The 12,574-nt window shown below is 38.7% G+C and overlaps 1 protein-coding gene across 1 annotated transcript in view; it reads right to left on the bottom strand.

The window, feature by feature from the left end:
* The window catches only part of LOC143847783 (calcium-transporting ATPase 1, endoplasmic reticulum-type-like), a 29,492-nt gene extending 17,949 nt beyond the window's left edge, over positions 1-11,543 (bottom strand). The window contains exons 1-3 of the mRNA XM_077356547.1: positions 9,880-11,543; positions 9,122-9,185; positions 8,897-9,018 (exon numbers count right to left, since the gene is read on the bottom strand). Coding sequence (XP_077212662.1) covers positions 8,897-9,018; positions 9,122-9,185; positions 9,880-11,286 — 1,593 coding nt within the window. The 5' untranslated portion in view covers positions 11,287-11,543. The remainder of the gene's footprint in view (positions 1-8,896; positions 9,019-9,121; positions 9,186-9,879) is intronic.
* Positions 11,544-12,574: the final 1,031 nt, after the last annotated feature.

Raw genomic sequence — 12,574 nt, 5'->3', positions numbered from 1 at the left:
AACATGGATTTTCTAGGACTCCTACATAAAAAGATATTTAAGAAGCCAACAATGAACTATTATAACTTGCCAACAAAGAACCATCTCAACTTGTTAGGAGTGATAAATATTGTTCTCAGGAATTCATCTCAAGTATTTATTGGGATAGTTTAAAATTTGAAGTTTTTATCAGGTTAGTATTGGAAAATTGATAAAAAAAAAAAAATCAAAAATTAAGTTAAAATATAAAAAGATAAATTTTATAGGTATTTATGTAAAGCAACAAGAAGGTCATGAGATTATCGCCACATTATTAAAAACAATAGGATTTCCTACCAATAAACTCAATTTGTCGAGAAATTATCATAATAATATCCCTTCACATAATTATCATGATATTATCTAGGAAGTGATATTTATGCCCCTTTTGATCACTAGGGACACCCAACGTCAGTGTATCAGTGAAAAAAGGGGAGCTAATGTACTTGATGTCAGAAAAATCCAGTGAGCTTGATTGCAACGTACACTGGCACTGGCGTTGGGTGTCCCGGGTGATCAAAAGGGGCGTAAATATCATTTCCCTATTATCTTGATAAATTGAATTCTTTGGCAATAATTGATCATTTCATATAATTATCATGATAATATATTGATAAATTGAATTCATTGTTTTCAATACCGAGTCTGTTTGGATGCAAAGAGTTAACTTGTAGATTAGTGGTATAAGTAGTCAATTGGTAGGAGACAAACATTGTAATGTTTGATCTACCTAGGATTTACCTGGTAGAACAGTGATAAATAGTGTTTGGTTGCCAATCTTGTAAGATAGAGGGGGTGTTATTACCAATATATATAAAGAGAAGAGAGAGGGAAGAGAGAGAGAAAGAGAGAAAAAATAAAATTCTACTTGACAAATTCTTCCTTTTTTGAGGAGGATGGCATGGAAGATATAAGTAGGGAACATGGGTACCATGTCACCAGACAAGCAATAATGAGCTTTGAATCGTCTAGTAGTTTCTAGGGATTGTGATGCTAAATTGGCTAACAAACACCATAAAGTTCCCAAAAAAGTATTTTTCTACTTGGGACATCCCTAAGGATGTCAGGCATGTGGCAACCAAACAGACCCTAAAGGACTGTTTGGATGCTCAGAACAATTTTATTGGAAAATTTGTTCCATGAAAAATGAATTCACCAGAGTTTGGTTAACTTATTTTTCATGGAAAAAAGGTTGAATTGAAAATTTTCTTGTTTTCGAGAAGAATTTTACAAACCTACTAGAACCTGGAATTTTTTTCTACGGAGTATTTTTCCATAATTTTTAGCCTGGATCCAAACTTTGTTGTCTTGACATCAATTATGCTGCTTAATCCAGAAGTTTCATTGGTCTTGGACGCTAGGTTTAAAGGCGGACCTCTAGCCTATGCTCCCAGCCAATACTCATAAGTAACCAATTTTGCACGGATAGATGACCATGACAATGCTTGTTTATGGTTTGTATTTCTGGTACAATTGTCCTGAGCCTTCTATTTCTTTTGGTAGTAATGATTTTTTTTGGCAAATTTGATCCTCTTGCAGGCTACATCAAGGTAGTGACCCAAGTCGTTGCAGAACTCATAACCACATTCCCATCTTCTCAATTTCAAACAGGCATCAGCAGTCTCAGCTCAAGAGGATGCTGACTCGAGCCTAGCATTTGTCTTCAAGTAGGCTTTGGATCCTTCCATAGGCCTGTGAGTGTGTTGTTCTGTGCTTCCTCTTTTAGAGGCCAATGTCAACTTCAGAGGTATTACAAAGACACTGATATAGTTGAGTTCAATAGCTAGAAACTAAAGGCATGGGCTTTTGGAATGGGAATTTTGGTCCCCACTCCCTAACTGTCCTGCCAAAAAGAAGCTCTAAAAGGCCACCACCAAAGTGTTAAGCTAGGAATTGGCCAAATTTTATCATTTAATCACGAGAAGAATTGTTGTTACAGAGACAGAAGCACCCAATCTTCTTCTCTCTTTAGGTCCAATAACAATTAATATGAATAAATAAAAAATTCCTTCGTAAAACCATCCTCTCACATACAAAAGGCTACACTTGATTCCCACAAAGATGACATGGATCTTCTTTGATTCCCGCATGCAACAGTCTTTAGTCGTGAGGCATGTCTTTTCAGGAAAACCCAGAGTCAGTTTCAGATATGTTAGTCCTTAGTAGATCCAGCTCAACACTAGTGCCAAACCAAACCCCCCCAACCACCCCCCCCCCCCCCCCGGGGCCCCCCGCCTCCCTCTTCTCTCTCTCCCTCTCCCTCTCCCTCTCCTCCCTCCATCCCACCAAAATGCATTCCACATTCCCCGTCAACCGATTAAAATCATGGTTCATTTGCATTCTAGAACAGTAAAATCAGCGCACCACACAAATACCTTTAGATTCCCGAGAATAATAAATCCGGATTCTCCAAAATATCCCCAAGTCTCAAGCTTAAGAATATAGGAAATTAAAATTTCCCCAAATCTCTAAATGTGACTTAGAAATATGTAGGGAGAATTTCTACATTTCTAATTTTGCAATTGAGATGCAACACCACACCAAACACTTTTTTTTTAATGCCAACACCACACCAAACTTATCACATTACTACTAAAAACAGAATGCAATCACGGTATGAAAAAACAAAGAAAGGCAATTCAAAATTTAATATTATTGTTAAAATTGCCCCATCCATCATTATCTGGGAAAACTGGCTAGAAAGATATAAAAGAGGGATGGAAAACCAAAAGAGCTAAATTAATAAGATAAAAAAATAAAATCATCTAATGGCCTGGTGAATTAAGTGATAACGCTAAAACTACCTTTAATTGCAACTTCATAGAGAGACTATCTTTGGAGTCAATCAACATTAAAATTAACGACCACATCTAGGAAAAAACTTCTCTAGTTTAAAGGAGAAGACCAACTGGTAACATCATAAAGCTGAATTTTAATGGGGTGGCTAAAGGTAACCATGGTAATGCGCTGGGAGGAGGTGTCATTAGAGATAATAAGAGCAAGGTAAGATTTGTCACCTCTACGATGAGAGTACCAATATGTTGGTTGAAGCTAGAGCAATGAGAGATGATCTTCGCTACAGCCTAAGTATTAAAAGGATATGGATTGAATCTGATAGCTTGATCCTCGTAAATATTATTAAAGGTAATAATAAATCCCCATGGCAAATTCATTATGTATTAAAAGAAGGAAGGAAAATATTATCTTCTATGAAATTTGCTAATACTCATATCTTCAAGGTATCATGATGCAGACAGCTTGGAAAACTATGCTAGCGACACAAGCATAAATTCATCTTTTGGGATCAGACCAGTCTACCAAACAATTCTAGAGGAGCTATTAGATGCGACCAATTGTGTATTCCTTATACTCGTAATAAATAATGTTGTCTTTTTTTGGGGGAAGGAGTTTATTGTTATATTTTCCTTATATTATGATGGGTTAGAGCCGTAGTTCTCTGTCCTCCCCCAAAAAAAAAAATCTAGACAAGAGGAAATATTTATAAAAGAAAAAAAGAAAGTATAAATTAAATTTGAAGCAGTCCATAATAATTATCATAAGAAAATTTTAAATAAAATACCAAATTAACTCCAATTGAAATCTAAATTAACTAGTATTAATTGCTCAAAAAATAAAATGAAAATGAAAACCAAACAATAACGACTCCAAGAAATGGTGGGTATGGGCGAGGGAGAGTAGTAGTAGTAGTCACTAAAGAATAAAGTTCTATAAGAGAAAGAATAAAGTTTTATAAGAGAACCAGGCTTTAATTTCGATTGTGATGGAAATAAAAACAAGTCGGCTTCGGATGGAAATTTCGCTGGAAATCTTTTAAAATTATGGGAAACGTACGGAAACATATGCAAATGACCACTCATAATAGTTTAACAACATCAAACACCTAGTCACACGCGTTGTCGGACATGTCAGATAATTTACTACATACCCCATTTCACTTGTATTTTATATAAATATTTATATAATATATACACCAGATTTCACATGCAGTTTATATAAATACAATTATGAAACATATGTTGGTATAGCATTTTACTAATATGATTCGGGGCCGTTTGGATACGTGGATTTTAGAATTTGGGAGTTCTTCAAAATTGTAGCTAAGAGACGAGAGAAGAAGTGGACCAGCCGTCGTTTTTGACTTCTCACCCTTCTTTCCGTCAGCAAGAGAGTAGCAGATCCTCCCAGATTTCCAGGTTTTAGAAATCTTAGGATGCAGGAGAGATTTTTAAAACCTGATTTTCTCACTTAAAATCCAAAAAACGCAGCCAGGACAGCGGCAGCAGCTTGATCATGAACCATTTTTTACACTGTTTTCAGACTAAAAACCTGGATTCTAAACTCCGGGTATCCATACGGCCCCTTAAGGTTTTAGTTTTTCCGTGCGCTTCGATTTCAGTATGTGTTTCTATGGAGATGGAAACAGAAACATTTTGGCCATCTGGTGTCAGTTTTGGAGGAAATTTAAAACTATGAGCTTGATTTCAGATACCGTTTATGTTGGGATGATGCATATGAAAATATTTCTTTGTATTAGTAACAACACATGAGATGAAGTTTCATAGCAGAGATTGATATTCACATGTCCATAACCCAATAACGGCATGCCATACCATGTCATTTTGTGAAAATGAGCTGGGATGATAGCGTGCCCTTACAACTCACCATTTAAAAGACACTTAAAATATATATATATATATATATAAAAGAAAAAAGTTATTCTAGAGAGAGAGAGGGGAGAGGGAGAGAGAGAGAGAGACGAGTTTCAGTTTCCCAGCTCCACGCCCCTCTTGATTTCCTATATAGGCTCCCCCACACCAGCATCACCTCCAACCCTACTCCATTACCAAATCCTCCACCAGCACCTCCTTTGATTCCCCCACAATCACTAAGGACAGCCACAAGTACAATAAGTTCGAGCATATGAGGATAAAGCAAGATGGGGGTTTTCAGTTGTGGGCCATGATAGGAGGTGACAAGTATCGACAAGTTAGGCAATTGAGCATGTGATGGATTGATACTAAACTAAGAGGAGTGGCATTAGTGTGGGCTGCGAGCATCAGGCCGCACAAAGGATGACCAATACAGGTGGTAGAATGGAAGACGACAACCATACTGACGTGGAGAGGCAGAGAATCAAGTGGGGAAATAAGTTCTACTGTTCTACACATGGTTTTAAATATCCACATAAATCGACACGATATGTCTGAAATGTTTTCGTTCTCATCCCATCGAAATGAAATCAAAACCGAAATAAATACCGAAACCAAAACGGTAAGGATATATTACATTATGTTGGTCAAAACTTGAAAATATGCCCGTTTAAATTGGAAATATTAGTCAAAAGCTTGTAAAATCACGAAAAAGGTATGGGCTGCAAATGAGAAAAATTTAAGGTGAAACTTCAAGGAATGCAACAAAAATATTTATTTTATTTAAACATAAGGAAAGCAATTAATTTCTTGTACTAAAAATATTAATAAATATTTAAAAAAACATAAAAACTATAATGGGCAAGGAATTATATAAATAACATAATGCATAATATTAGAGTGTTTTTTTTTTTTTTTTTTTGGAAATGGTGAGAATATTATTAAGAGAAGGGAGAAAACCCGAGCGACCGAGATGGTCAATACATTAAAGGGAGAACAAATACAAACAGAAGGACGAGGGTCAGAGGAAGTGAATATCTCAAGTCTATCCCTGGCCAGCCTGTCTCTAGCAAGCCTATCCGCCACAGAGTTAGCGGCTCTCCTAACATGCTGATAGGATATAGATAGACCCCGTCACCTGATCTTCAATCTCATCAATCCATTGCGAGTATCTCCACGGATGAGAGAGAGGCCCCTTAGCTATTCAATGACATTGATGGAATCTTCCTCAACTATTACCCAATCGAATGACATGCGCTCAATCAACCACAGCCCCTAAAGCACCTTTGATCTTTGCCTCGTTCGAATCCATCGTCCCCAATGGACCTAAGTACGCTAATGAGGTCACCCCCAATTCGTCTATGCGAAGACACCCTACTCCAGCTGGCCCAGGGTTGTCAACACTTGACAGATTGAAGTTCAACTTCAGCTTTCCCAACTCTGGCGGTTCCCACACACTAAGAGGGACTGTCACCTGCTCATCGCTGTTACAAACTTCTCTCCAACCATGCCAGAGATCATAAGCCAAAAGGAATCTGAAACAAGGGAGGGTCTTAACCCAGGCTATGGTTAAGGCTATCACCTCCGTAAAGACGAAATGTGATCTTTTAACATGGCATTTAAACACCCTTACATTCCTTCTTTCCACAATATCCAAATGGTAGCTAGGAGGATCATCCTCCATAGAATTTTTCCTTTCTCCCGCCATGGCCCATAGAACCAGCAATCCAACAAATCAGCCAGTCTAGATGGGAACACGCATGATATACCACATCTGCTTATCACTCTACCCCACACATCCCTAACGAGCCGAAAATGGAGGAACATGTGATCGACCGACTCATCTGCCTCGACGCATAAGGCACAATAGTCAATAATCAACATTTCTCAATTGCGCAAGTGGTCCACAGTGAGAATTTTGCCGAGGAAGGATGTCCATCTGAAAGCATATACTCTAGGCAAGGTCAGTATGTCCCATATGTTGGAGAGCGGAGAGGGAGCTTGGCCAAGAACCAGCTGGAGGTAGAATGATTTGACGTTGAAGACCCCGGAAGAGCACCTAATCCAAACCATTTTATCTTCCTCATTCCTCTTGATGTAGCATGACTGGACCATCTCCAACAGTATGGCAACCTAATAGTGTTATATACTATAGTTTATAACGTAGTTTTACAACTCCCCTGCGTCATCGTGGATTCCCTCGAATCAACTCCCTTTTACCTTGGCCACAATACACATTTTGTTGCCGCGTTCTGCATTTTGCCCTACAAAGTCAAAAAAAACTCCTTTGACTCTCCCGAATTATGACTGCATCAACCATCAACCGAGTATTCAACCACATCAACCGAGTGCTCTACCGCGTTGACTAGGATTTTCTTCAGCCGTGTTCAGCACTACATCATTATTTTGAAACACCGGTTTATAATATTATAATTAATAAATTACAAAAAAAAAATAAAAAAATCAAGGCATGTGCAGATTTAGCCACGCCTTGCTATATATGAAATTAATGTTGTATTCTCACTACTTTTATGGTTGTAATACTTTTTTTATAAATTGTTAAAACTTAAAAGTTATTTTAAAAAGGATAAAATATTTTTCCCATTTAGTATATTTAGGGCATACTATACCAATATGTGCTATATAATTATATTAATAAAAATTGCATGTGAAATGTAGTGTATGCACTATAATTAAATATTTATATGAATTGCATATGAAATGTGGTATGTTCTGAATTATCAGACATACGTGACAATGCATGTCACTCATTGTTTGATGTTTTTAAACTATTACGGGTGGATTTCTTGTTTATGTAATGGTTTTTGAGTGTGCATTTGTGCTTGTTTTAGCATTTCTTAAAATTTTGTCTTAAATACATATCAATTTTTAATGATAATGTATTGTATTAATGAAATAAAAGAGAGGCGAGCACCGCGACCAAGATGGTCAATACAATGAAAAAATGAAAATAAAACACTACAAAGGGGGAAAAAAAAAGAGACACCCTCAGAGAGGGAAAAAATCAAAGAAGTCCAGGGAAGCCCTATCCACTCCCTCTTTGCCAAGCCGATCGGCCACACTACTGGCCGACCTTCTAAACATGGTGAAATGTAATTGATGATCCTCCAATATGATCAGAGATCTCATCCACCCAATGAGTGAACCTCCAAGGTGGACGTGATTAACCTTTAGCAATCTAATCACATTAAGAGAGTCGCCTTCCACCACCAACTTATTTAAGACATGCGACTCCAATTTCATTATTCCTTGTAGCGCCGCTCGGCGCTCGCATCTCCATCTCATTGGAGTCTGCGACTCCGATGGGGCCAGAGAAGGCCCATAAAGTTGAGCCACTATCATCCCTAAGGATTCCCTGTATACCTGATGGGACGGGATTACTTAGACTTGAGCCATCAAAATTTAGCTTCAAAAGTCCAGGCTCGGGAGGGGACCATTCCTAAATTGAAGCTGATCCATCTACGCCACAAGTCAAAAGTGGTTAGGTCAAAAGTGGATCCGAATATGAAAGGGCAAGGATTCGCACCCATGCAATCATTAAAGCAAGAACTGATATGTTTTCATTAGTCCTTAAATACCTATCATCTGCATAGGTTTTCATACATTTCCGCAATTTTACAGGATTTCTACAAAAATTTCCATCCAAAACTGACATGTTGCCATTTATGTCACGACTAAAATGCACACTGAAATCAAGACCTGAAACCTCGCACACACGCGAGCACACACACACACACACACACACACACAAAAGAAAGAAAGAAAGAAAAACTCCAATAAACACAAACAAAATGAATAAATAAATAAGTTGCTCAAAAGGAATTCCAATAACTTATAATAAAACTTGCGCACCTACATTCTAAATGTGTAACCCTTTGAACTAATATAACATCAAGAACAAATTACATACGTACCATACCTCATTTTTATCAATCAGTACACACGTATTTTGTGAATCACATCATTTTCGGCAATAAGAACTCGGAGTGTTTTATGCATCATAGGTCCTCAAATAAAGTATTATGTAAGGAAGACCGATTTCTTGAAATGGAAAAGAAAAGAAAATAATAAATCCTGTTGATGATGACTGATCATAGCATATTGCATGGAGCTACGGGAAAGAATATGAGTCACAAATTCGCTAGCTGAAATATTTTTCATTAAAGATCAGAATAAGATCAACAAACCTTCACTAGTAACAAATTTCTTCCTGTGTTTGACTTCACAATAACACCCATCGACTTCCGAGTACGGTCAAATTCAAGAGTGGCAATCCTCTGTTCCATCTCAGTCCACCGTTGACAGCAACCTTAAATATAGAAAAAAGATCCAAAGCAGAAATTGTGAATACCCATGTATAGATGTTTAGAAAGAAAGTCATAGAAGCCAGGAAAGTGAAGTTTCAAACGTACGTAATACAGTACTCGTAGAGGAATTATCAAGCCCTCCAGGAAATCCCATTTTCTCAACTAGAGCCTGAACAAAGAAGCCACAGAATGAGACATCCAAGTGCACCCGCAACCACAAGTCGAAGTTACTTCCAACAGAAAAATCAAAGGTAGGCAACAAAGCTGCGTGCATAATACAACTTTACAAACTATAACACTAGAAACAAACATGCCAATACCCTAACAAGGTACCCTCCTTCAAAAACAGTATGTTGGGTCATCGAAGAAAAGGCTAAGAAGCCTTATAGCCAGTTGCTAATTCATATGTTGGAGGATATCATTCAACCAAAAAAATCATCTGTTGGAAGACCTCCCCCATTCCATTCCCAAAGCATTGGGCTCTCTTATTTTGCTTATCACTAATGAAGCTATAATGAAGGATTTTTCTCTCTCACCTTCAAGAGATCAACCTATTGAAGGTATTGTCCTCGATGGGGTTAGATACATGGGCAAGATTTCTACTCCTCCCAGTAATTTGCACACATTTTCACAAAGATATTACAATTTTAGGCTGGTTTCTTCTTTTAGATGTTTCTTGTATCAACACGAAAGCAAATCAGATTCCTATATGATAGGCTAGTTGAGGGGTTAAACAACACAGTTTTAGCTTAATGGATTCAAGGAGACACGTACTACAGTTCGTTCTGTTTGGTATGGCTTCCTTTGAAGAATTATGTTTGCATGAATTAAATAAACAAGAAAGCGAAGATATATAAACTCACCAACAGAGCTGCCTCAGTGGGCATTCCACTAGCAAGGTACTGATGACTTGCGTGTGCAATGCTGGCGTCGTTGCATATGGCAGCAATCTTTGCAATCATCTGAAGATTCACGTCCATGTGAATCGGCCAGTCATGTATCTTCCCATCACAAGGATCATATGTAGTCCCTTCCACTTTAAAGTTCCGAATCCTATCCGTCCTAGCCCCCATTGCAATGAGTTTCGCCACCGACATCTGGTTGGTCGTCAACGTACCAGTCTTATCAGAACAAATCACAGTTGTACACCCCAAAGTCTCAACACTAGGCAACTTTCGAACGAGCGCATTCTTCTGGGCCATCTTCCGAGTACCGAGCGCCAAGCAAGTCGTGATTACCGCTGGCAAACCTTCAGGAATTGCAGCAACCGCCAATGCCACAGCAATCTCAAAGTAATATGTGCACTTCTCAAAAGAAAACTTGAAATTCCGAGGCCACCCATCAACATAATCCCAAGTAAGAAAGTATTTCACATTGATAAGCCAAACCAGAGCACAAATTACACCAATTATAGCCGTAAGCATCTCTCCAAACTCATTCAGCTTCTTTTTCAACGGAGTATCTTCCTCATTCTGCGAAGCCTCATGGATCTGCGAATGTATCTTCCCAATCTCAGTATTCATACCCGTCTGCGTAACCAAACAAAAACAACTCCCATTCACAACCGTCGTCCCTGCAAAAACCATACATTCCTTCCCCTGAATATCCGTATCCTCAGACGAAACCCTATGATGAGTTTTATTCACAGCCACACTCTCTCCAGTCAATGGCCCTTGTTCAAGTCTAACAGTAGATGAAATCAAACGCAAAACCCTCATATCAGCAGGCACCTTATTCCCAACTTTCAACTCAACAATATCACCAGGTACAAGCTCTTTCGCAGGCAAATTATGAACAATCTTCCCATCGCGCTTAACAGTAGCGTTTTCAGATTGAATTTCTTTCAAAGCTTCTAGGGCTTTTTCCGCGTTATTCTCTTGCCAAACCCCAACAATCGCATTTACAATCAAGATGAGGAAAATCACAAGAGGTTCAACAAAGGCTGTGATTTCCATCTCGCCGCCCTCGTCTCCATCGTACCAAGCGAGTACAAAGGAGACTACAGCGGCGACTAGAAGGATCCTGACCAGAGTATCATTAAACTGGTCGAGGATCAAGCGCCAGATCGACGGTCCCTCGTGCTTATCGAGCTCGTTTGTACCGTAGATCTGGCACCGTTTTAGGGCTTCTTCAGATGAGAGTCCGATCTCACTGTTCACTTTGTATTCAGCTTCGCATTCGTTAATTTCCTTCGCCCATGCCGGAAAAATTTCGCCGGTGGCCAGCGAGGGTTTGTAGGGTTTCCCTTCATCTTGTCCTCCTTTTCCCATCAGTTAAGAGAGAAAAAAGGAAAGAGAAGAAAAGAATTGAATCGAAAACTAGAAAAACAAATCTGGCCGGTAAAAAGAACGGGAAATCGAGAAAGAAATCTCGTGATCTAATGGAAAGTCAAGAAAATGTGGTTTTTGTAAATTTAGGGGGGTGAGATTACCAGATCTGTAGGGTTTTAGAGATGAGAAATGTTCTTCAGAGTCCTTCTCTTTCTTCCTCGCTCTGTTTCTGTCTCTCTGAAGAGCAAAATAAGGGCATCTTGATCATCTATCTCCCTTTAGTCGGGAGCACTCAAGCTGGGTCATTCTTTTTTTATTTAAGACGCGTTTGTGTCAGGGTTGACCGTAACAGCCATTTTAGAGTTGCCGTGTGTACCTAAATTGGGTATATTTATCATTTGTTAAAGAGATAGATTAATTAAAATTAAGCAAAAGGAAGGTTCCTGGAAATTGCATGCCACTTTCGTCTCGGTGCAGTCTGCTTGGTATTTGTTTAGTTTTAATTAATTAAAATAGGGATTTGCTAGGGAGCATCGCAGAAGGCATTTTCTTGACTCGGCTGTTGCATGTGGGAGCAGCCACTGAGGCAAATATTTTGTCTTATTCATTTATTTATCTCAGGTGGCTGCTCTCTTATGCAACAGCCCAGGTGTGAAATGCCTTCTACGATGATCCCTAGCAAATCCCAAGAAACTCTTTTGGTGATTAGTTTATTATTTGATTAATTAAATTAATCAAAGGACTACATGCCTCTTTCGTGTGTGTGCACGCGTGTGAGAGAGATAGAGAGATGGGGGTGATCTAAAGAGTAGGGCCCATGAATATGGATGGCTTGGATTGAATTTCGATAGTGTTGACATGCAATGAGCCTACCTCAAATCCTTATTGTACAAGAAACGAGCTTAATGTATTTAAAAATGCGTAGGAGGGCCCATTGATTAGAGCAAGTACGGGCGTTGCCGGGATTTATCGCTTCTACTTTTCTTTCCTTCTCTCTTGTACCCTCTTCGTGGGACCTAGAAATGGGTGAGAAATTATATGATGGCCGACCGTCAAGTCACGTGAAGGTAGTACGATGGAAGTTCGACCTTTGATATTTGATCCAACAGCAGCATCTTGAAAAGTGCGCTGCTCTTGGATCATATATCAAGGATAGTACTCATCAAAAAAATTATCAAGGATAGTACCAATCAAAAACAAAAAAGCATACTGAGGATAGTACCCATCTCACGTACATGACGGTCCGGTTAGGTCCGGCACCATATAAAAGCTCTCATGACATAAATTT

Source organism: Tasmannia lanceolata, unplaced genomic scaffold (genome assembly GCF_043159265.1).
Source record: "Tasmannia lanceolata isolate RefF3 unplaced genomic scaffold, GAP_Taslan_0.1 ptg000016l, whole genome shotgun sequence".
Taxonomy (NCBI): Eukaryota; Viridiplantae; Streptophyta; class Magnoliopsida; order Canellales; family Winteraceae; genus Tasmannia; species Tasmannia lanceolata.
This window is presented reverse-complemented; position numbering and strand designations above follow the sequence as displayed.